At 37.5% G+C, this 26,614-nt stretch overlaps 1 protein-coding gene across 2 annotated transcripts in view; it reads right to left on the reverse strand.

Annotated features, from left to right (window-relative positions):
• The window catches only part of MED30 (mediator complex subunit 30), a 33,158-nt gene extending 17,608 nt beyond the window's left edge, over window positions 1–15,550 (reverse strand). For both annotated transcript variants that reach the window (XR_006354060.1, XM_043975231.1), the window contains exons 1-3: window positions 15,071–15,550; window positions 7,099–7,257; window positions 5,130–5,240 (exon numbers count right to left, since the gene is read on the reverse strand). Coding sequence is in view for 1 of the 2 variants with exons in the window: in XM_043975231.1 (XP_043831166.1) it covers window positions 5,130–5,240; window positions 7,099–7,257; window positions 15,071–15,262 (462 nt within the window). In the remaining variant the exon portion in view is untranslated. The remainder of the gene's footprint in view (window positions 1–5,129; window positions 5,241–7,098; window positions 7,258–15,070) is intronic.
• Window positions 15,551–26,614: the final 11,064 nt, after the last annotated feature.

A 26,614-nucleotide genomic window follows, 5' to 3' on the forward strand; every position in this document is an offset into this window, starting at 1 on the left:
GGCATGTATGAAAGAAGTAGGGAAGAAACCACTAGATAGGGAGACACTGAAGACTAAAGAAAGGGAAATGATGGGAGAGCAATCTGCAGGAGGAGATGGGACCAAGGGCACACATAGAGGGGTTGGCCTTGGCAAGGAGACAGGTCACCTCATTATCAGATAAGGGGAAAGGAGGAGAGGGGGTAATAATGCCAAGAGGCAGATATACATATATGTATATGTACATATACACACATATGCACACACACACATATATACTGGGGGGGGGCAGCAATGAGGGTTAAGTGACTTGCCCACGGTCACACAGCTAGTGTCAAGTATCTGAGGCCTGATTTGAACTCAGGTCCTCCCAAGTCCAGGACCTGTGCTATCTACTTTGCCACCTAGCTGCTCCCACCAAAGAGGTTTTGAGGGGCAGCCTGGTGTAGTTAGTCTTTGAGTCAGTAAAACCTGAGTTCAAATCTTGCCTTGGACATTGTGTGATCCTAAGCAAGTCTCTCCATTTAAAGGAAATATTTGATCAACAATGTCTGTACATAATAGAAATGTTTGGTCAACAAGGTCTGTACATATTAGGTACGCAAGTTTCTTCATCTATAAAATGGGGAGTGTGGAGGAGGAAGAGGATGTTAGAAGTAAAGACCTCTAAGGTACATTCTTTTTTTTTTTTTTTAGTGAGGCAATTGGGGTTAAGTGACTTGCCCAGGGTCACACAGCTAGTAAGCGTTAAGTGTCTAAGGCCAGATATGAACTCAGGTCCTCCTGAATCCAGGGCCCATGCTTTATCCACTGTGCTACCTAGCTGCCCCTAAGGTACATTTCGGACGTAGCTCTATGATTCTATGAAAAAGGAAGGAGGACCTCATGATGAATGGTCTCAATTTTTCTCAGTCAATAAAAAGCTCTCAGTTTAGAGACTGGGAGATGAGGAGGTACAGGAGCCTAGGGAGAATGTTTACAATAGTACTGTGGGGAGTAAAAAAGGGAATCAATTAAGGATCCATCTAAGTAAACATTCTTTTTTTTTTTTTTGGAAGAACTCATTCCAATTTCCCCTTAGGTACAGAACTTGTTTAACTTCAATCTACATGTCTTATATGAAAGCTGTCTTTTACCAAGGAAATATTTGAGAGGTGCCTGTAACACTAAACTATAAAATGAACTGAAGAAAATAGGTGCATAGAAAAGTAATGGAAAATACTTCAAAATCACAGCAAATTACATCTCCCTGATTTTTTTTATTATGATGTTATCATACTACTATACAATCCTCACAGAATTCTCATGACATTAGAAGGCAAATTATCCTTTGTTGTATTAAGATGGTATTTTGTAAACAAAGTTGGAAATGAAAAGGTATTTTATTTATATTAAGGTACTTCATAATAGAATTTTAAAATATACCTAGTGCCTGGAGGAAAACAAAACAGAAAAAAGCCATTGAGAAGTAAACTCAGAATGTTCTATGTCTAAAGAAAGCCACAGACCTGCCTATTTGGCAGAATAAGGTTGAAAAAAAAATCTCAGATCACAACAAGTACAGTCCTAAAGTCCCTTTTTGATTGCTGAAATGATTTTTATACACCAATGAAGATGGGTGGACTTGAATATTATCTTCTCTAATAACCTCTTAAAAGCATTTTGTCCAAAAAGACTAGTCCTAAAAAATAAAACATACTTATACAATTTAGAATCATGGATGTCAAAAACCATGTTTCATACATTATTAAAGTATTATCAAAAATAAACACTTATTAAGTGCTTCCTAAGATATACAAATAAGTATAAAACAATCTCTTCCCTCTAAAGACCCACTATTAAGGAAGGGAGAGATATAAGACAATGGGAGGATGATCAGGGTTAAGTGACATGCCTAGGTTTACCCAGCTAATAAGTGTCTGAGGTCACATTTGAACTCAGGTCCTTCTGACTCCAAGACAGGTGCTCTACACTGCTCCACCCACCTGCTCTGATATATGACAAATTTTTAAAAAGTTAAATAGCCCTTGAAGGATGGGTAGAAGTTCAATAAGCATGGTGATGGTTATGGGGTATTGAGGAGGGGAGAAATGAGGAAGGGAATAAGCATTTATGCAGTGCCCACTATATACCAGATACTGTTCTAAGTGCTTTACAAACATTATCTCATTTGATCCCCACAGTGAAGTAGGTGCTGTTATTATCCCCATTTTATAGTTGAGAAAACTGAGGCAAAATAGTGATTAAGTGACTTGCTCAGGGTCACTTAGTGACCTGAGTCACTGAGCCTGGATTAACTCAGGTCTTCCTGACTACAGGCCAGCCCTCTATCCACTGAGCCACCTGTTACTGTAGACAAAGGTATGGTATGAACAAAGATATAGAGGCAGGTCTATGTACATGACGAATTTAGAGAAGACAATAACAGACCAGCAATTGGGCTAACAGAGGATCCTCATATGGGGGGCAGAAAAGGATAAATTAAAGGCTAGATTTTGAAAGCCCTGGAAGCCAGGCTATAGAATTTGTACTTTATTCTACAGGGAATCTAAGGTTTTGTTTGTTTGTTTGGTTTGGTTTTGGGGGGCAGTTGTAGAAGGATATAAGTCAAAGTCTAATTTTAGGTACGCTAATCTAACCATAGTAGCTGACATGGATTGAAGTAGGAGAGATGATAAAAAGACTACTTCAATAGTACAGACACAAAATGATAAGGATCTGAATTGGAGCAGAGGCAGAAAGGATGGTCATTATTGCAAAGAAATCGAAGCCTAACCTTCCCTACAGTACCTTTATTGTAGTCAATAAATACCTTAACTGTATCAAGGTTTTTTAAAGTCATTTTTAGAAAGAATAAAAAGAGAAAGGATCCAGAAATATAACACATGCTATTAAATGAATAGAAAATAGAAGGAATTGAAATTAGGCTAGACAAAAGTCTATGCGTGATTAACAACTGGTTTCAACTACATTAGAGAATGAAGGCAATGATCGGTAATTTTGTTTTCCATCTTCACAGAAGACTGAATAAAAAAAGTTTCAACTGCATCAAAAGATAGATGTTAAATAAAAAGCCAAACTTCTTGATTCCGCAGCTAATTAAATGACTAGGTTACCAACATCGGATACAGAATCCTTAACCTTTAAAATTACTTTTAAAGAAATACCTAAATAGAACTGGTATCTCAAATCTATAACTGTTGAATCTGACTACCTGTAGTCTCTTAAATATATTGTGCAGCCCCAAGTTCAGATAAATATGTAACTGGTCTATGAAAAGTGAAATGAGCAGAACCAAGAGAATGTGGTATACAGTGACAGCAATACTGTTTTAAGAACAACTAGATCATTTTGATTATTATAAATACCCAAATTAACTACAAAAGACTTATGAAAGAAGATCCTGTCTGCATCCAGAGAAAGAACAAATAAATAGAAGTATATATATAGAATAATTTTACATATATATGCACATTTGCATATAATGATACCCATGGGGGGGGATTTACATGATAACTTTATTATATACTTAAAAGGAGTAACAAGTTAAACATAATAGATTTGCAATTTCTTTTCTGTTTTTGTGAGGCAATTGGGGTTAAGTGACTTGCCCAGGGTCACACAGCTAGTGTAAAGGGTCTGTGGCTGAATTTGAACTCAGATCCTCCTGAATCCAGGGACAGTGCTCTATTCACTGTGCCACCTAGCTGCCCCTAGATTTGCAATTTCATGTGCAATCATCTTTTAAATAATTCTACAATGTTATGGAAATACTCATTTCATAAATGAAAAATGAAATAAATTTAAGAAAAAAAATTAGCAGCAATAAATCTGAAGTTTTGCAAATAAAGACATGTATTTGGTTTAAAAAATCTTTGTGAAGAAAAACAAAGACTTAGAAAATAGAAATGCAAACAGATGAGTGCCACAATTTTAAAACAAAAATGAAATCTAGAGGAGATCACTAAAATAGATAATCTTGTGTTAGACAATTTTGAACTACTGTGTCAAGCTCAAATAGAAAAGGATTCCTAAGGACTGCATGCTGACTTAGAAAACCAAAAATTAACATTATCTATATTGGGTTGCATTTTTATTTGGTTAACTCTTTCCCAATTACATTTTAATTAGGTTCAAGTAGCACTGGGAAGTTTTACAGGCCATGAAGTTCTAAAGCTTCAGTTTATTCAAGGCATTTGGACACATGTCCTCAAGATTCCCTTCTAATTTTATCAAAAAAAACCCTCCAAAAAACAAAAAACAAATTAACAGATATTTATTAAGCATATAGCAATGTGATAGTCATGGTGGTGAATACAAAGTAACTGTAATTCATACAAAGTGTTTAATATAACTGAGTTTTGTAGATGGTTGATGCTTATTTCCTCAAGTACCCAAACATTAAAGGGAAAAAAAAGCTTTTAACCATTTTGTTAATTGTTAAAAAAAAAAAAACAACACTGAATTTTCCCATTGCAAAAGATGATAAATAAAACATTCTATATTATTTGTTTTAAATATCCCTTTTTTGATAATTGATTTTTTAAAAGGAATTACTGGACAAAAGTAATAATCAAGGAAGAAATAAATAAAATAAAATGGATAATATACTTCCCTGACCTCTCAAATAACATATCTCAGTATAATTTATAAACTTTTCTTGGCAACTAAAGGTCACTATTTGAAATATCAATTATTATAATGTGTTATAATACTTTTTCTGTCTCCTTTCCATTCTCAGGTGTTTTCTTACAGCTATCCTCCCCCCACGTATTTTTATTTTCTACTTCTGTTCTTCTGGGAAACTAGACAATTAAGACTGTAGACTTTCAGTAAATGTTTGTTGATTTCACAAAGCTATCTAAAGCAAATAGGAAAAGAAGTTCTGCATGAGCTTCTCTCCTCTAAGTGCATGTGCTGACCTGTGAGAATTATGTGATATCTATTTTTGTCACTTAAAGACTGTTTTTGCTAACTTCCTGGTTTTCGGCAATGGGTGAGGTAGATAAAATTGCTAAAGTGTAAATAATCTTTGCAAAAGGAAGATATTCCTTTCAATCACTATATAATAATGTCTTTGAGCCATCTTGAAATCACATAATATTTTACTAATAATCTTAAAACATAAAAAATGTGAAAAAAGCACTCACTTTATTTACTTCTGCAATTTCTCTCCTCTCTTCACTGGCAAAACGAAGTTGGCCAGAAGCACCACGGTCATCATTCTTTGAGCCATCTTCTTCCACATAAGGAATGAGTTGCTAGAAAGGGGGGGGGGGGAGGTTAAAATGTATAAATCACAAACAAAACTCAAAGCTTAAAATAATATCGATACTTTACAGCATGTAAAATAATGTTTATAACAGCATATATATAAATTTCAGTTTAGTGACAGTTTCAAAGAAATAATTTGTTCATGTGTTTAAAATTATGAAGTTTTTAAAAAATTATTTTAATAAGCTCCTTTTAGGATCATAACTAGAGTTGGAAGAGATCTTGAGAGGTCATTTACTCCCATTTCTTCATTTTGTCAATGAAGAAAACGAGGCCCAGAGAGGTCAAAGTCAGGTGACTTGTCCCAGGTCACAGAGGTAATAAGTAGCAGAGATGGAATTGGAACCCAAGTCTTGACTTCTAAGTCTAACACTCTTTCCACCAAAAACAATCTATGTTTTGTTTTATCAAGCTCTGTTATAAAAAACTTGAAGTCAGAGCTCAGTTGAGCCAAGTATAATCAAACAGTGTTAAGGTTTTTCAAGAAAAGCTCTAAATATTTTCAATAAATTTCAGAATATAATACATCTGAATATAAACTTAAAGTTTCCATTATAATTTTTATAAATCTCCATTTAAATGAAATCAATCAACTTGATCAATATAGTCATACCCAGTAGCTACTAAATAAATGTTTAATGAACTGAAGAAAATCAGAGCATTGAAAAATGTATTTCCTTACCCTTGGAAACAAAAGTACAAATTTATATGTAAAAACAACCAAAGAGAAGTACCACATACTCAATATAATCAAATACAGCTCTATTATTAAACTATATTATATATTTAAGCAACAATTTGAAATGTAAAAAAAGATCATTACTAGCCCCAAACTCAAATCTGAATTAGTACTATTATTAGAATTTTTGAGAAAGATAATAACTAACATTTACATAGCACTTTGGAAATTTTTAAAAAAACTTATGAAAGTCTGATATTTTTACATTTTTAAAACATTTGCAATTCTATTGTTGAACAGTTAAGATTGTGGATAAAGTAGTGATAAAATCACTAACACTCTACAAGTTTAAGAGCTTAAATTAGATTTGGCTCAGACTCAAAATTCAGAGCGTCTTATATCTTGTATACAGGACACATGATAAATAATAAGTTGTTTGACTAATGTGTTTCAACATTCTTATTAAAAATAATTGCTTTTGGGGCAGCTGGGTGGCACAGCGGATAGAGCACTGGCCCTGGATTCAGGAGGACCTGAGTTCAAATCCAGCTTCAGCCACTTAACACTTACTAGCTGTGTGACCCTGGGCAAGTCACTTAACCCCAATTGCCTCAAAAAGAAAAACCCATTGCTTTGGGGGCAGCTAGGTGGCACAGTGGATAAAGCACGAGCCTTGGATTCAGGAGGACCTGAGTTCAAATCTGGTCTCAGACACTTGATACTTTACTAGCTGTGTGACCCTGGGCAAGTCACTTAACCCTCACTGTCCTGAAAAAAACAAAATTGCTTTTTAAAAAAATTATAAACATATCCCACAACTGGCATACATGTTAACATATTTTAGTTTTCTTTAGATAAAGATTAAAATCAGCATAATTCAATAGCTAAGACTGTAGTGAAATAATAGATATGGAGAGGCAGCTAGGTGGCGCAGTGGCCCTGGATTCAGGAGGACCTGAGTTCAAATCTGGCCTCAGACACTTAACACTTACTAGCTGTGTGACCCTGGCCAAGTCACTTAACCCCAATTGCCGCACCAAAAAAAAAATTTTTTAAAGGATAAAAAAAACAGATATGGAGAACTAATTACTCCTATTGCCACTTTAGTCACAGAAAAATGTCTTACTTTCTGATTAGTGTCCCCATACTCTGCCACTAAAACTTACCTCTATTGGAATAGGATCCAGTCCTGCACAGTTTTCATTGCATTTATCATAAACTAATCGTAGTTTCCGGAAGAGGATGGAGAGTTGACGGAGATGATCTTGTAGTTTAGCTAACCTGTCCTGGTATGTTCCAGTGTGGTAAGTGACACCATTTGGTAACTGATTGATTAGACAAAAACAAAAATAACACAATAAACACTGAATGCATTGAAAACAGAAGATTTTTCCTCAAAAAAGGCAGTAAACAGAAGAACCACTTTGACAATCATCACATAGGATAAAAGGGCATGAAGGAATTATCATATGCATGTGTGGAAGGAGTGGCCACCCTGAAAAATTTATGTCTCCTACAAATAAACTAGGGAGATTTTCACTAGACCTTCTACCTGCCACAAAACTTAAGTATTTACAACAGGTTTTCATTTCTGTAAATTAGCCCTCTAAGCAACTCATTTATTTGGCATGTACTATTTTCCTTAATGCATTTATTTAGTGCTGGAAGAATAAAAATAAATATGGCTTACAGCCTAGTAAGAGATGTTGCTATAAAACATTATCATGATGTCAACTCTCGAAGTGAGCTTTGAATGACATACATCTGTCATGAATCATGACTTTGAAGTACAACTTCTGGGTAGTACAATAATATTTTTTTTGGGGGGGGGAACTGAGTCTCCCTATTTCACACAGGCTGGAAGTACAGTAGCCACTCATGTGCCTGATCCCAGTAACAGTCAGCATGGAAGCTTTGACCTTCCCCACTTCTGACATGAGCTGTTTGCCCTGCTCAGGCAGCCTAGCGGTCCTCCAGTCCTGAGGGATTCACCATATTGGTGCTGGCCTTACTAAAGATGCTTATTTGCCTTTAACACTCCTGCAGCTCAGAATTTCCAAACTCAAGTTCGACCATCCTTGGCCTCCCCAGTGGCAGGTACTATGGCATGCAACACCATACCCAGCAGAACAATGATATGCTAAAGCCAACTGCACTATATTTTGTAATTTCTGAAGTATATTATAGCTTTAAAAAGTACTACTTTAACATTACATAGAATTCTCCATATACCTCTACCCAATTAAGAATTGAAACTGTAAATACTGAAAAAATACTTGGCTCTGGCTACTTAATAAGCTAAATAATACACAGCTAAAAATACTAATTTACAAATATCTAGACAAAACTGATAAGACAATTAAGTTGCTCAAGGAAGATAGTAAAATGTAGTTTTCACTTTAACATTTTATTCAATTTATTTTTAAAATATACCTAAGGAGACTTCATATCAATTTTAAGTACCTATAAGTTATGCTATATATTTATCTTAAATGCCCATTTCCAGCAAAAGAAATAAGATATAGACCTTAAATACATGGAATTCTTAGCATGAACAAAAAGGAAAAGGTATCTAAATCTCAAGGGGAATGATGAAAAAGAAGAAGAATTAAACAGAGAAAAAAGAACTTTCTCGGGGGCAGCTAGGTGGTACAGTGGATAAAGCACTGGCCCTAAATTCAGGAGTACCTGAGTTCAAATCTGAACTCAGACACTTATGAGCTTTGTGACCCTGGGCAAGTCACTTAACCCTCACTGCCCCACCAAAAAAAAAAAAAAAAAGCTTTCTCACCTCAAGTTACATAAGAAATGTAATCAAAGCTACTTCATACTAGCTGAAAAAGATAAAAGTAGATAAATGCAACAGACCAGATAATCAAGAACCATAAAAGAAATAATCCAGTGTTCAATAAATCTGATAACACGGAATACTTAAGAACTCCCTATATGCTAAGAACTGCTGGGTAAACTGGAATTCAGGTTAGGGGGAAAAAATAAGCATCTTATCACATTAAGTTGCAAACTGACACAGAAAATGCATGGAGATATCATTTAGCAACTGTGGTCATGGGAATTATTAACTAAAATGTTGGAAGAGATCTCAAAAAATAGACTAGTACATATAATTACATGAAATTGAACACTTTTATATATAAAAATACATATAAATAAATGCAACTAGAACAAAGAAAGAAAAATGTTGATAAGAAAAAAACTGTACCAAATGTCTTATATAAAGGTCTGATATTCTAAATATAAAAGAGTATTCAACAATGAATTATACATTCCTCTTACATGCCAGGCACTGTGTTAGCCACTGAAGATACAAGAAAAAATGAAACAATCCCTATTTTCAAATTTCTGACATGCTCTATTGCAGGAGAAAATGTACATATACAAGTATATACAGAATGTATACACAATAAATACAAGAAAACTTATGGTGAAAGAAAAATTAGCACAAATATATATGACCAAGAACATGCTCAAATGTAATGGTTCTCAAAATTGTTTGGCTCAGGCCCCTTTAACCTTTAAAATTTATTGAGAACCACCCCCAAGAGGTTTTGTGTATATCATATTAGAAATGGAAATGTCTATTATGAAAATAGTTCCGACCTCATAGAGTTCCTAAAAAGGTCTTAAGCACTCCTAGAGGTTCCCAGACCACACTCTGAGAAACACACATGAGAAAACAGTTCATTAATAGTTCTCAAAAGAACTGCAAACTAAAAACAACCACAAGAAGACTGCTCCAAATCATTAGTAATAAAAGAAAGTGGGGGGCAGCTAGGTGGCACAATGGATAAAGCATGAGTCCTGGATTCAGGACGACCTGAGTTCAAATCTGACCTCAGACACTTGACACTTACTAGCTGTGTGACCCTAAGCAAGTCACTTAACCCTCACTGCCCTGCAAAAAATGAAATGAAATGAAATTTTTAAAAAGAGAAACTCAAATTTTAAAACAAACACCAACAGGCCTCACCTCACATTCAGCAAAAAATAAAATTCATGCTAAAGGTAAGAAAGGCTCATTCCCATCCAGCTGGTGAAGCTGTGAATTAGTCTTTAAAATGAACAAACGAATGAACATTACTGATTTTTTTTATTGCCTATATTTCTCAACATATAGCCCTCTCTGGCTAGTCTTTTCTTCGAGTCCTCTCACAACAAAGCGTAAAAGAAAAACAAAACTAACCAACACATGAAAAAGTCTGATATATATGTAGCATTCTGTATCCATGGTCTCCCACCTCTGCAAAGATGATAAAGGTGGTGTCTTCTTATTTCTTCTTTGGGGCCAAACTCGATCATTCTAATGTCACAGCACTCAGTTTTAACTTCTATTGTTCTCTACATTTATATGAAGCAATTGGATTGCTCAGTGAGTGGATATAGCACTGGGTCTGGAGTCAAGAAGACCTAAATTCAAACCTAGCCTCAGACACTCACTAGCTATATGATACTGGGTTGATCACTTAGTCTCTATTTGCCTTAATCCATTGGAGAAGGAAATAGCAAACCAGTATCTTTCCCAAGAAAACCCTTATGGGATCACAGAGAGTCAGACATGACTGAACAACAATGACAAAGTCAAAGTGTAAATTGTTTTCCTGGACGTGTTTACTTCTTTATATTTATCATTTCTTAGGACACAACAATATCCCATTATATTCATGTACCACAATTTGTTTAGTCACTCCTCCATGAATGATTATCTACTTTGTTTCTAATTCTTTGCTACCAAAAAAATGCTGCTATATTTTGGTATATTCTGAGGCTCTTTCATATTCTTGACCTCCTTCTGATATATGCCTAGCATGGGATATCTGGGTCAAAGGATATGGAAGTTTTAGTCACTTTCACAGCACAATTCTGGATGACTTTTCAGTGTGGCTGGACAAATTCACTGCTCTCTGAAGCATATTAGTGTCTCCCCTTTCACAGTTTCTCAAACATTATGTATTCCTATCTTATATTATCTTTTCCAATATGCTAGGACTAGAGGGAAATGGTGATTTTAGAATCTGAATTTCACTTAGTACATTGGACCAATTTTTCATAGTTATCAACACTTTATAATTCTTTTGTGAAATGTCTGTTCATATCCTTTGTTCACTTATCCATTAGAGGAATAGCTTCTATTGTTCATATCAATGTCAGTTCCCTTTTACCTTGGATATCAGAACTGTATCAGAGATGTCTGATGCAAATTGTTTTTCTCAAATATACTACTTTTCTGCTTGTTACAGTTGCATTGATTTCATCGGTGTTAAAAGCTGTTTAATTTTACATAATTGCAATCATCTGATCTGATATCGGATCTGGTTGTCTTTTTATTTTTATTTTTTAAAATTTATTTCTTTGTTTATTTTATTGCAGGGCGATGAGGGTTAAGTGACTTGCCCAGAGTCACACAGTTAGTGTCAAGTGTTTGAGGCCACATTTGAACTCAGGTCCTCCTGAAGCCAGGGCCCCTGCTTTATCCACTTCACCACCTAGCTGCCCCATCTGGTTGTCTTTTTAATTTTATATGGTATGATCTTTAATATGTAAGTCACATTTCAAGTTTATTACATTATGGGGTGTACAATATTGGCTTCAACCTGATTTCTGCCAAAAAGTTTTCCCAGTTCTTTTCAAATCCCAAATACATTGTATTCTCACATTAATCAAACACTGGGCTGTGGAATTCAATTGTTTCTGCACCATCATTATCTAGATTGTTCCATTAGTCTACTTTTCTATTTTCTAAAGGAGTAGCAAATAGTTTTGTTTTTTTTAAAATATATTTATTTATTTTTAGTGAGGCAATTGGGGTTAAGTGACTTGCCCAGGGTCACACAGCTAGTAAGTGTTAAGTGTCTGAGGCCAGATTTGAACTCAGTTACTCCTGACTCCAGGGCTGGTGCTCTATCCACTGTACCACCTAGCTGCCCCTAGCAAATAGTTTTTGATGATTATTATTTTATAGTAAAAATTGCCCTCTCAAAGTGCCATTTTCCCTACATTCCTACTTTCAAGTCAACAAGCATTTATTAAGCTTTTGCTATGTGTGCAGGGCACCTTGTTAAGCAATGGGAATAAAGGAAAAGCAAAAAAAGGCCCTTGCTTTCAAGGAGTTCACACTTTAATGGGGGAGACAACATAAAATAACTATGTACAAACAAGATATATAGACAGTATAAACTGGAAATAATCAGAAAAAGACGACACTAGCATTAAGTGGGATTAGGAAAAGTTTACTTTAGAAGGAAAGATATTAGCTGGGACTTGAAGGAAGCCTGGAAAGCCAGGAGACTGAGATGAGGGAGAGCATTATAGGTATAAGGAACATGCAATGAAAATGCACCCTCAGGAGCTGGAGTGGCACTGCAGAGAATACCAATGGGGCCAGTATCGCTATAGTGCTGAGTATATAAAGGGGAGTAAGGAGTAGATTGGAAATGCAGGAAAAGGTCGGGTAATGAATGACTTTAAACACAAACAGCTAGGGTTTTCTGGTCATAGAGGTCAAAGTGGGCCACTGAAATTAATTGAGCATTGGAATATCAAGGTTAGAAAGATCAATTTGACAATGGGATTGAAGGACAGACTGGAGTGGGGAGAGAGAGACTTAGAAGTGAGACCAAACATCAAGCTATTTCAATAGCTAAGTGGTGAGGATTTGCACCAGGGTGGTGGCAGTGCCAGAGGAGAGGAGAGTATACAAGAAGACATGCTGTGGAGGTAAAACTGACAGGCCTTGGGAAAAGATTTGAGTGGGGGAGGGGATTGAGAGTGAATGAGGAGCCAAGGATGACACTTTTGAGCTGAGAGGCTGAGTGACTTGGGAGGACGGTGCTGCCCTTGACAGTAATAAGAAGTTAGGAAGAAGGTTGCACTTAGGGAGAAAATGAGTGTAATTTTGGACATGCTGAGTGTCAAGTGTTTACACAACACTGAATTTAAAATATCTAGTTGGAAGATTCAAAACAGGAGAGAGGTTAGGGCTGGATATAAAGATCTGAGAATTACCTGGATAAAGATAATTGAATCCATGGGAAATGATGAAATAAATAAGCACAACAGTATATTGTGAGAAGGCAGGATAAAGTCTTAGGGAACACTTAGAGAGATTAGACAGGTAGGAAGAGACCCAAGAAAGAGCAGCATGAATATCAAGAAGAGAGGGTTGAGAAGAAGAGGAGGATTGAGAAAAGGCCATTAGATTTTGCCATTAAGTGATTGTTGGGAACTTTGGAGAGGGTTTTTGTTGTTGTTTGTCCTTCAATTTCAAAGAGGACCAATGTCATCACAGAGTGAGGTCTCAGTTTATGTGTGACTTGGATTTAAGTGAGGCAAAGTCACAGAAAGTTGTTAACCCCACTCTCCCAGTCATCAAAGTCCAGTGTCGAGATGACTGTCGATCTATCACATGGGATGCAGTGGATGACCTTGGGGTCTCCATTATCTGATCAAGCTCTAAAGGCTCCACAGAGCCTGCTTCAGCGGCTTTCACAGTTATTGGAACAAACTGTTTTTACCAGGTCCACTCTACCAGCGAAGTCTTTATATGCTTGGGCAGATACCCCCTAACGAATCTAGTTTATCTCATCTGCTGAGATTATTTATTAGGATGTGGCTTGGAACGAATAGGTGAGAAGTGGGGGACAGGTAGATACCAAAGGTGATTGAGCAAACCTGAAAAGGAGTAGGGAAGCTCTCACACCAGAGGTGCTAGTCCTCCTTGAACAGCAAACATACCCTGTCATGAAATAGCAAAGAAATGATAAACATTTGTAGGATAAACAAAAGTCCTGGAAAGACTTGGAACTAAACTGGATGACAGATGGTAACAGATACAAGAAAATAAAAACAAAGCATGGGAAAAAATGAAATAAATGTCATTTGAAATCTTTATGGATGAAACGAGATCTCAGATTGTGAAGTCTTTGAATATGTAAAGTGCTTTGGTGGTATATTAAATACTCAGAGAAACCGAAACTATTACAACTAGATTTACATCAACATTTCTTTTTCGCCATCCCCTATGGCTGGTATGCTTTCCCTACTGACTTCCCTGGTTTTCTTCAAATCTCGGCTAAAATCCTATCTTCTGCCAGCCTCTCCTTGTTTCCTTTCATGCCGATGCTTCTGAGATTACCACCAATTTGCTCTGTGTACATCCCATATGTACACAGTTGTTTGCATGTATTGCCTATTAGACTGTGAGCTCCTTAAGACCAGGGGCTTTGCCCCTCTCCTTTGTGTTTTCATCACTTAATCCAGTGCCTGGCACATAGTAAGCATCAGGTAGCTAAGCGGGTGAAACGAAATTTATGATCGGAAAGATCAGAGTTCAAATCCTGTTTCAGACACTGAGTAGGTGTGTGACTCTGGGAAAATCATTTAAACCCTTCTTTGCCTGTTTCCCATCTGAAGTGGCTGCACTACCTTAGGACTTTTCTCTGACTTCTTCACTACCCCCTTTTGCTGTTGTTCCGTCCTTTTTTCAGGCCGTGACTTTTCATGACCGCATCTGAGGTTTTCTTGGCAAAGATACAGAAGAGGTTTGCTCTATCCTTCTCCAGCTAATTTTACAGATGAGGAACTGAAACGAACAAGGTTAAGTGACTCGTCCAGGGTCACACAGCTAGTGTCTCCTTGACTTCGGGCCGCTGCTTGATCCACCTAGCCTCTAACTCCAGGAAGCTAATTATTGGGATAACTTCATCATCCAGGAGCCTCTGCCTCTCAGGAGACTGGGTCCATCAACTACAAACTTCCATTTAAGGAGGGACCTCGGCCATTTGTCTCCTCGTTGCTCACCCGGCTGCACTACCCTGGGCCTTGGATGATTTCCTTTTCCCACTGAGACCCCGGGTCGGGTACTCCCCTTTCCCCCTTTCAGCTTCCGCGTGTAGACTGTAAGCTCCCTGAAAGCAGGGTCGGTCCTTCTTTCCACACCGGCACCCTGGCGCTTAGCACCGTGTCCGGAAGCAGGCGCTGGATAAACGTTGACTACCGTTGGCCACTGACAGCCGCCTGGGTCGGTTTGCGCTCCGCAAACCTTCACGCCTTACACAAACGCCGCCTTTTATTTGGCCTCCGTCGGTGCTCGGCTCGGTGCCCGTCCCTGCGCTCCCTCCTCACCTGCATGTTCCTGAGCAGCTGGAAGATCTCCATGGTGCGATACACGATGTCCTGCACGGTTTCCTGGCCAATCCGGCAGAGGGACGCGGTGTTCACCTCGCGGGCAGCCTGGGCCTGGGGTCCCGTAAAGGCGCCGGGTGGCATCCCGGCCCCAGGCGGCATGCCGGCCCCGGCCAAAGGCGGGGTGGACATACCGACCTCGGCGAGCCCGGGGCGCGGAAGAGCCCCGGCTAGGGAGCGAGGACGGAAAGCGGTGGGGCCCACGCCACGTCAGTGCCGCAGCGAGGAAAGCTTCGCTTTATTAAACCGCGGCTGCCCGGGCGCCGGGGAGCGGCCTAGCAACAGCGCCTTTCTTCACTATATGCAGTTCATGTGGGGCGCTAGACAAAGCTGCGGGGAGGGAGCGGGAGAGTAGAAAGCAGCTCCGGAACCAGACCGCACCAAACAACTTCAAAACAGTAGTCCCGGCTTCCGCTTCTCCCGGACGCTAACGTCCCCGTGACGTCATCACGCTGCAGCCCATGGCCAGCGTCTCACGCGGGTAAAGAGAAATTGACTTGGGGTTCCACGAAGGTTGTAGAGTGAGGCCACTGCCAAGGGCAAACGTGAGGGTGTGCTCCCTGTGTGCGATTCAGGGACTGGCTCTAATGGGAACCTTAGGGACCAATCCCTGAGAGAAGGAATGAATGGATGAGCATTTATTAAGCGCTTACTATGTGCAAACGGAGAAAGCCATAGGGAAAAAATTGCAGAAACTGCTCGGGTGTTTGGGATACAGTGATGTACTACCACCCGGCCTCCCTCTAGGAAGCCAGAAAGACACATAAAATCATTATAAATAACACTCATCACTAGAATCTGGGAGCTCAAAGTCCTGCATCAGGGACAAAGTCACCCTTCCTAAAGACCCTACTACTACTGTCAGTGATTGAGGGGCAGGGACACTAGCGTGAGGACGAAATGAGACCAGGCAGGATGGGACAGTGGAAAGAGAATTTGCTGTGAAGCCCCAGACATGAGTCCAAATTTCACTACTAAAGCTTACTACCTGTAGGAGCTTGCGTATATAATTTACTATTCTTTGGCATGTTTTCTCATGTGTAAAATAAAGTGTCCTCTGAAGTCACTTCTAGTTCTGGATCTGGGATTCTAAATTTACAGTTTGAAGGGACCTTGAAGTCTATCTAGACCAGGGCTTGTTAAACTTTTTCCACTCTCAACCCCTTTTAGACTGAGAATTTTTTTACTTGACCCTGAGTATATATAATAAGTATACAAATCAAACATTTACTGGCAAATTTTCCCCAAACTTCACATTGTTACTTAACCCAATATGGGGTTTCAACCCACAGTTTAAGAAGCTTTGATCTAGACCAACCCCCTCCATTTTTTTGATGGCTTCTTATTTTGACTGTTTCAATTAACACGAATTTATTTTTTTTCCATCTGACCTTTCCCCTCCATTAAACAAACTAACAAAAATAAAACCCTTACCACAAATATATGTTTTTGAATATGTATACATATATGTATACTACATATATATTATACATGTGTATTATGTATATGTTTATAGGTATATATATAGAAATGTGTATATGCGTGTGTGTGTATTAAAGCAAAACAAATTCCCACATTATTCATGTCTAAAAATATCACTGAATCTGGAGTCCCTCACCTTTTGTCAAAAGGTTGGTGATATGCATCATCATCTGTCCCCTGGGATCATGGTTGGTTATTGCATTGATATGGGTTTTAAGTCGGTCAAAGTTTGTCTTTACAGTGTAGTTATTGGATAAATTGTTCTCCTGGCCCTGCTCACTTCATTCTGCATTAGTTCATACAAGTTGTCTCAAGTCTTCTGAAAATGTTTCCTTTGTCATTTCATAATAATATTCCACCATATTCATATACTACAACTTACTCAGTCATTCCCCAGTTAATGACCTCCCCCTTAATTTCTAGTTCTTTGCCACTACAAAAAGTGCTATGATAAATATTTTTGTCCATAAAGTACCTTTCCCCCACTTTGATGTCTTTGTATTATTGGTGGGTCAAAAGGTATGCACAATTAAATGACTTTCTGTGTATTGATGTGCCTGTTTTCTCATAGCCCCTCCAACATTTCTAAATTTCTGTTTTGTCAACCTTCCCAATTTGATGCACCATTTTGTAGTTAAATAAGCCAAAGCAGAGAAGTTGTGACATACCTTATGTCACACATGTAGTAAATAGTAGAGATGGGATTTGAAGCAATATCTAGTGACTCTAAAGCAACCTTTATATCAAGCCTTACAATTTATAGAATAATCATCTAGAAATCTGTCTCTAAATTATAAAAATAGTATTGAACCCTGTTTTACAGATAAGAACATTGAATCTTGAGAGCTAGTTATTGACTCAAAGTCATGGAATAATAATAGCTAGAATTTGTATAGCATTTTTAAAATTTGGAAAGTGTTTCATTAATATCAGTTCATTTTATCCTCATAACAACCCTGGTAGGTAGGTATTATTATTAACCCCCACAAATTTAACAGATGGGGAAGCAGAAGCAGACATAAATAAGTTAAGTGATTTTCCCAGGGCTACTTAGCTAAGGAAGTGACCTAGGAAGGATTTGAATTCAAGTTCCTGACTTCAGCTTCATGCTCGCTCAATTCACTAAGCCAGCTAGCTGCTTCTCTAGAGTATACCTGCACTTCTTTCCCAGGGTATTCAGTTTTCGGAGGTGTTTTTGTTTTTGTTTTTTTATCAAGTTGAAGTACATATTTATGATAGTACATTTTTACAAGTGTATAAACATGCAGTTTGAATATTAGAGCAGGAATGGACCCTAAGCATTACTGTGTTCAATTCCATTTTGCAGATAATTCACCTTATACTTCTATTACACTTCAAAAAGTGCTTTAAGGGGGCAGCTAGGTGGCTCAGTGGATAAAGCACTGGCCCTGGATTCCGGAGGATCTGAGTTCAAATATGGCCTCAGACTAGCTGTGTGACCCTGGGCAAGTCACTTAACCCCCACTGCCCCACCAAAAAAAAAAAAGTGCTTTAAGATCATCAGATCATAAACATGAATAAAATAACTATGAACTTGGTTATCATGTCCCAGAGTGATAAGATAAATGGGGTGATGGGTATTTGTGTTCTTTATTCATACTGCTTGCTCGCACACCCTTCCCCCAATGTAAGCTTCCTAAGGATGCCTTCCATTTCTGTGTCAGTTTGGCCAGCACCTCGGCCAGTACCTAGCACATAGAAGATGCTTTAAAATATTTATTGAAAGACAGAATGGGGGCAGATAGGTGACATAGTGGATAAAGCACCAGCTCTGGATTCAAGAGGACCTGAGTTCAAATCTGACCTCAGACACTTGACACTTACTAGCTGTGTGACCCTGGGCAAATCATTTAACCCTCATTGTCCCTCCTCCCCCCCCAAAAAAAAGAAAGGAAGGAAGAAAAAAGAATGGATGTATGAATACATTTTGAAGCCTAAATAAGATAAGTTTGGGAAATAGGAGGACATACAATTTCAACCCAGGTGGTAATGAAAGAATTGCACTCATTACTCTGAGAAATACATTTTTTTTTTATTAGGCTAAGGAAAAAAAGCATACTTGAAGCCTTCCCAGAAGTATTCCCACCTGGATCTAACCATGCCAGCAAGTTTTTCTAACACTTATATGGATCCTCAAAGATTGTGCTTGTTTGAGAGCTGTTATTATTTTTCTTGAGCTTTTGCCATATGATAATTGTACTTTCTCACAGGAGATGTGCACATATATAATCATAGTGTTAGAAATAGGAGAAGCTTAAAAGTTGATCTAGTTCAATCCCCTCATTTTACACATAATAACTTGCTAAATATTTACATAGTGATTCACAGTTTACAAAGTCCTTTCCTCACAACAACCCTGTAAGGTAGTATTAGTATTATTCACATTTTTTTCTTTTTTTTTTTTAGTGAAGCAATTGGGGTTAAGTGACTTGCCCAGGGTCACACAGCTAGTAAGTGTTAAGTGTCTGAGGCCGGATTCAAACTCAGGTACTCCTGACTCCAGGGCCAGTGCTCTATCCACTGCGCCACCTAGCTGCCCCATATTATTCACATTTTACAGATGAGGAAACTCAGTTCAGAGGAATATGGTCAGTTATACTTACAGGAAAACTGAAACCCAGAGAAGTGGAAATGACTTAACTAAGTATGGTATTGACCACTTCACTCTCCATCGCAGCTGTTCCACATCTTTCCTCAAGATTCCTGCACTACCCCCTTCCCTCTCTAGGCAGAGGCATTCACCTCCTTCATTGAGAAAATAGAGAACACCTGTCAGGAATCCAGTTTCCATTATTCTGCTTAAAACCCCTCTGAACAAACCCCATTCTCTCTTTTGCTCTAATTTGTTGAAGTAGTCCTTTTCTTTGCCTACTTGTACTTTTTCCCTTTTTCATACTTTAGAAGCCTTGTTCCTTTGATCAACCTTGCATTCTCGCCTCCTGTCTCTAATCTTCAACTCCTTATCCATTGGCTCCATCCTTGTTGCCTTCAAATATCACCAGATCTTTTCTCTCCTTAAGAAAACATTCATTTGACCCTTCTGCTCCCCAAGCTATCCTCACATCTCTCTCCCCCATTTCTATATTTCCTCCTTAATCAACAGTCTCTTGTAATCTGGCTTCCAACCTGAGCAGTTGACTGAAACTATTCTCTCCAAGGTTACCAAATGCTGTCTTAACTGTTAAATCTGGTGACCTTTTCCTAATTCTAATTCTTCTTTAACTCTTTTCAGCTTTTAAAGCTGTTCACCCAACCAACTCTCCCTAACCCCACATCCCAATTGATTGTCAGACCTTTACATTTTTACTTCCCTATATCTGACCTACCACATTGCTGCTAAAGTGATTTTCTTGAAGTGCAGATGTGACCATCATAATCTCCTCCTCCATACATCCCGGTGGCTCCCTATTGTATTTAGAATAAAATATAAACTTTAAAAAAATGTAGCTTTTTGAGACCATGACAACCTAGCCCCAACCTATCTTTCTAGCTTTGTTATTCATTATTCACCCTTCCTCACTATTTGATCCAGATAAACTGGTCTTCTCTGTTCCTCACACATGACATTCCATTTCCTGTCTCTGTGCTTTTCTAGAAGCTCTCTCTTATGACAGGAGTACACTTCCTTCCTTCCTACCTCATAGAATCCCTCTCTTCCCTCAAGATCCAACTCAAGTACCACCCAGTTCTATATGAAGCCTTTCTTGACACCCCCACACCCAACTTCTAGGGCCCTCTCTCCCTAATTGCTTACTATTTATTTTCCTTATATTGATTCTATATATGCTTATATATGTATTGGTATCTTTCCTGTTAGAATATAAATTCCCTGAGAGAAGAGATTGTTTTATTCTTTGTATTTGTTTCTCTAGTGCCTCGTACAATATCAGGTACATAGTGAAGAATTAATAAATGCCTGTTGGTTAACTGATGACCACCTGCTCCTGGATATTTTCTTCCCTTAGGGACATCATTCTCTCTTTGTTCTCCTACCTGCCTGTCTGGTCATTCATAAGTCTCATTTTCTGAATGTTTCTCCATCTTCCCTCTTCCAACCTAACCATAAGTGTCTCCAAAGTCTCTGCCCTGGGCCTTCTTCTTTGCCTACTCTATACCCTCTCTTTGTGATATCATCTCCCATTGATTGAGTTATCATCTCTGAAGATAATTCCCAAACCAACAAGTCCAGCCTTTGTATTTCTTGTCATCTTCAGTCTCACATAATGATCTGGAGCCAAGAGGTCTGCTGGGATACCTCCCAGTTCTCAAGTTCTTTAGCTCTGTAAGGAAAGCTCAAAATGAGACTGATCATCTCTTTTTCTTTTTTCTTTTCTTTTCTTTTCTTTTTTTTTTGTGGGGCAATGAGGTTTAAGCGACTTGCCCAGGGTCACACAGCTAGTGTCAAGTGTCTGAGGCTGGATTTGAACTCAGGTCCTCCTGAATCCAGGGCCAGTGCTTTATCCACTGCGCCACCTAGCTGCCCAGATCATCTCTTAAAATTATCATTGCTATTGTCTTATTTAAGCAAATTGACAAGGGAAAAACTAAAATTTAACCTTTAACCTGACTGTTGGATTCATCTTAGTTTCCTGATTTTTAAAAAATTAAAGAGAACATTGGTTATAAGGGAAAGAATTTCAATAAGAAGGAGAACACTCCATCCTTTGGTTCTTTCTCTAAGCAGTAGTTCTTGGAGATAATAAATAACAGGCCTCTGCTGAATTTGTATTTAAAAATTGAAGAGTGTGGAGTTTTTCTTCTATAGTATGATGGTTATAAATGACAGAGAGAAAGTAGAGCTATTCAATTTCTTGTTTTATATATACATATATAAGTAATAGAATATATGTAGAATATATTTGTACCTATATATACGCATATGTATGCATGTGTGTGTGTGTATAGACACATATATATCAGTATGTTTGAACTTGGAAGAACAGGGGACAATAGGCCCCTGGAAATGGAACCTAAAGGTGAGTAAGGTAGCAGCATCTAACTATCCTCAATAAATGCAAGTCATCATATTTAGAAGAACTTTATCTCATTGTACTGAGATAATAATTATAAAATACTTAGCACAGCCTAGCACATAATAGGTCCTTAATACAGTAAATATTTATTTCTTGTTTTGTTTTTGTTTTGTTTTGTTTTTTGGTGGGGCAATGAGGGTTTAGTGACTTGCTGAGGGTCACACAGCTAGCAAGTGTCAAGTGTCTGAGGTCAGATTTGAATTCAGGTCCTCCTGAATCCAGGACCAGTGCTTTATCCAGTGCACTGCCTAGCTGCCCCTAAATATTTTTCTTTCTTTTCTTTCTGTTATTTCAGTTCTGATGACACAAACAGAAGCAATTCTAATAAGAAGCTGTTTAAAGAGAAAAATGTGACTCCCCCTGCCCTTCTTCCTCCCCCTGCCCCTCTGCTCCCTCCATCTTGCTTCTCTTCTCCCCCCCAACACATGTGTATGTGTGTGTATGTACATACACATACATGTCTTTGGGGGCAAAAGAGGGAGGTGGTTTTGGATTCAGGGAGACAGTTCAGAATTAAAGGTAGACTAGTGAGGTGTCTTGATTTTTCAAAAAAGATGAGACCAGTTTGATTTTTGCAGAAAATCCATAATATGATTAAAATGATAGTTTGTGAGCCTTTAGAAAGGAAAAAAGTTATCATAAAGAACCAGAATGTTCATCCAAAACAGGTAAAGCCAGACTAAACTTATAACCATTTTTGACAGATTCACTAGATCAAGGAAACCCCATAGGAATTGTATCCTTGGATTTCAATAAGGCATTTCACAATGTAAAGTGATTTCCAAATTTTGTTTAGCAATACCCTCCTTTTTTGTTACTTAAAACCAGGCAGTCTTCCCTCATTTTCATAAGAAAATCTATAAAAATAGCTTTCTTGATTTTTTATTCAAATAAAATAAATTTATTAGTTTTATAACAACACAAAAACATTTTGAGAATAATAAAATAGTTTAATATATTTTTACTAAAATTATTTAGAGATTTCTTTGTAAAACAAAATAATAACAGTAATGAATGCAATGAATGTGCTGAGTAGACTTAGTTTTGGATACAGAGTTTCTTAAAATGTGGTGTCATTGATTATATTACAACTTATAATTCCTTTTCAACCACTAATCAAGATAGATACTTTGTCTTTATAACAGTTATATCAAAAAACTATGTCTCACAAAACAAATGATATAACAAATTGAATGAAAATTTGTATCATTTTGTTTCATAAACCAGAGAACTCTTTGTCTATAGCCAAACATAAGATTTTCAAGTTCAAATATTTGTTCCAACATACTATCATAAGTCCAATCTATCAACTATTCCTTTTCAGATGGCCTAAGATGACAAATGTATTGTATCAGATTCAAAAGATGTGTATTATATTAGATACAAAAGATACAAAACATCTTTAGAAACATCAAGACACCAGAAATAAAATCAGAATTGCTTCAGTAGATTAGTCAAGTTGTTGAGAATTAACTTTCTTCCATTTAATTTTTAGGGAAAGTGTTTTCTAAATTGGAAAACATAAATTTTTTCCTTAAATCCAACTTTTTCATAACTACTTTTTATTTTTGCATCCAAGTATGAATCTGAAGAGCTTATAGTATACGCAGACTATAGTCCTCAGTTTAAAAAAATCTCACCAAATAAAGAAGTTTCATGAGGAATTTTTTTATCCTAAAATCGATTTGCATCATTGTTGTTTTTATTGTCAATAAAATTTCTTCTTTTAGCTCAAATATCCTTTGAAGTACTTTGACATGAAAAAGTCAATGTATTTCCCCAGAAGATAGAAATAGCCTATGTTCTACCTTCATATCATTTTTAAAATGTGCAAGGATCTTTCCTTTTAAATAACTAATTTTTTAAAAATTTATCCCTATTGTCACAATTTGAACTGTATGTAGTTCTGTGCTCATATTTTTTGAAACAGATGATTGTCTCTGAGTCATGAAATGTGTCCAGATTGAGTAAAGGGCGGCATTTTAAAGCCATGCTTATAGACTTGCATTTCTTCCTGACATTGATTGAGTTCTGCCAGCATACAGTCCAATCCAATTTTCCCACATTATGTCATTTTGATTTTTAAAAAATCTGTCAATCTTATAGAAAAATTCTCTTGATCTGGCATCACCACCAATAGATGTGCCAAGTAACAGATCTCTAAACATTGATTTCAGCAACATGTCATGCATATGTAATCAGATGAGAAATTTTACCCACCTGTATCTTTCATTCTTTTGCTACACAAAATAAGATTTTTTGTTTCTTAATTGATCAATAAGATTTTTAGACAGATAAGTCATTCTTCTTTCTACTCTATTTTCTGCAAATCGAATAATTTGAAGATGCTTTGTAATTGATTAGTCAAATATTATTTCTTTTTTTTTGTTTTGTTTTTTAGTGAGGCAATTGGGGTTAAGTGACTTGCCCAGGGTCACACAGCTAGTAAGTGTTAAGTGTCTGAGGCTGGATTTGAACTCAGGTACTCCTGACTCCAGGGCTGGTGCTCTATTCACTTTGCCATCTAGCTGCCCCGTCAAATATTATTTCAACCATATCAGAGGTTGCAGTCAGCAATAACATTTCTTTGGTCTAATGAGGCTTTTTACATTTAACAATTCTGCCAACACTGATTCAAGCCACCCTTTTGATGGCACAGATATGGTTCTTTAAAAAGTTTGGTTTTGTTTATTAAAAGCATTTAATTTTCTCTGGAAAAGTTCTCTTTTCTGGTCAACATTTGAATACACACTTTCTTTTTTCTTTTTTTCCCTCTTCCTTCCTTCCTTCCTTCCTTCCTTTCTTTCTTTCTTTCGTGGGCCAATGAGGGTTAAGTGACTTGCCCAGGGTCACACAGCTAGTAAGTGTCAAGTGTCTGAGGCCAGATTTGAACTCAGGTCCTCCTGACTCCAGGGCCGGTGCTTTATCCACTGTGCCAGCTAGCTGCCCCCCCCCAATATATACTTTCAAGATGGTATTTCAGTAAATGCAGTTTTTTGCTATCTACAGATATGATCACAGTTGAATTGGCCCCTATTAAGGCTAATTCAAATTAGCCTTATTTTATTTCACACACTTTTTTTTTTTGCAGGGCAATGAGGATAAAGTGATTTGCCCAGTGTTGCACAGCTCGTAAGTGTCAAATGTCTGAGCTCGAATTTGAACTCAGGTCTTCCTGAATCCAGGGCTGGTACTTAATCCACTGTGCCATCTAGGTGCCCCTGGATTTTTTTTAAAGAAAAAAAGATCATGTTTTCTCACACATTTTAATTCCACATTTGATACTAAATACCTCTCCAAATGGGTGATCAATAAGAATTCAGATTTCCTGTTAAGTGAAAAGAAAGAAATATATATACATAAATATGTCCAAATGAGAATTATTAAAGGACATTCTTAGTTGATGGAGTCATCAGGATGGATTTGGAAGGGAAAGGGTGGTAAGGTACTACAAATCTCCAAATCAAGGTCAAGGGCAATTTCTTTGGGTATAGGAAGAGATGGTTGGTAAGATGGAGTAGTAGCATCAATACTATTACCAAAGATAGTTTCTCGATTATCACCTTTTATTTAGTAGAAGTCCCATCTCTGACTGTGATAGTCAATTTTCCTCATTTGCCAGACATTCTAGGGCAGTGATTGGCCAGGAAAAAAAGTTATTATATGTTATGTCTGCTCAGGAATCTTTTTTGGAGTCTGAGCTTTATAATTCATTTGAGAGGTGAAAGAAGGACAATGGGATATGTGGTGGTGAGAAAGGAGACAAGAGAGAGTCTGATTCATGCCATTGCTAAAATTGAATCTGTCTTCATAAAGATAGAAACCATCTTCTTGGCCTCAATTGTACTTTGGAAACATCTCTAAAGCCCAGGAGCTCATCCTTCCCCCATCCCCACCCCCAAAACAAACAAACAAAAAAACTGGCCATTGAAAAGGACTAATGAAAATACAAAAATGAAGCTGACATTAAGTTTTTTCCTGGCTTGAATTTTTGATTGAATGAGCCATTTTCCAGTCTCTCAAACATACAGGAAGTACAGGGAACAGGTTAATATCTACTCTGCTTTTTGTTTATTATGTTGAAGTAAGTCCTACCTGTGCTCATTCTCTAAGCAAGACTACACCTCTCCCTCAAAATTTTAGAGAGACACCAGAGTGGTTGTGGTGTTTCTTCAGCCCCCATTCTATTATGCTCCCCACTGCTGGCAGTTGTCATTACCTAGGACTCTAGTTCCATTTAACCAATTCACCAATTTTACCAACCATTTGCCCAATTAACATCAATTAGTTATTATAAAAAGATATAGCAAAACCAGAAGTGCAACCCTTCCCCCCCAACACTTTTCAGTCATACTCTATGATAACACTTCAGTCCAGGGGGAGAAGCAGACTTGGACATAACAGCTTTTTAAGGTAGCATTGATCCCACTAAAGGTACATCTAAAATAGTATCACTGCTAGATAAGCCCTTGTCTCTGCTACTGCTGGGCTGAATCCCAAAGGCCAAAGGCTTGTTCCTCATGTCTTCAAAGTTGGACCAGTGAATTGCAGACCCTGGAAAAGATTCCAGGGTTAGGAGAGACCAGTCCTCCATTATAATCCATACCTTGGAATACATTGTGATGATTATTTGGTAAAATTCCCTTATTTTTCCAGAGGAACTGTGTGAAAACATAGTCTAACAATCAGAGGTCTCCTTATGGTAATAGAGACTGAACCTGGCTGATATGCAAATAATCAGACATTCCTGAGAACCATAGAAGGACAAACCAAGTAGGTTTCCCCTGAATCTTCTGGAGACATCATTGTTTGCACCTCAACATCCCTGAGTCAATTAGGGGGTTACATAGAGCTTTCTTATCTGCAAAGATCCCCAGAGTCTTCCTCCTTCATATCCACATTGTTTGCTTTCAAGGAGTGATCAGGCTGATTTGCATTGTGCAAATGG

This window comes from Dromiciops gliroides, chromosome 1 (assembly GCF_019393635.1).
Source record: "Dromiciops gliroides isolate mDroGli1 chromosome 1, mDroGli1.pri, whole genome shotgun sequence".
Taxonomy (NCBI): Eukaryota; Metazoa; Chordata; class Mammalia; order Microbiotheria; family Microbiotheriidae; genus Dromiciops; species Dromiciops gliroides.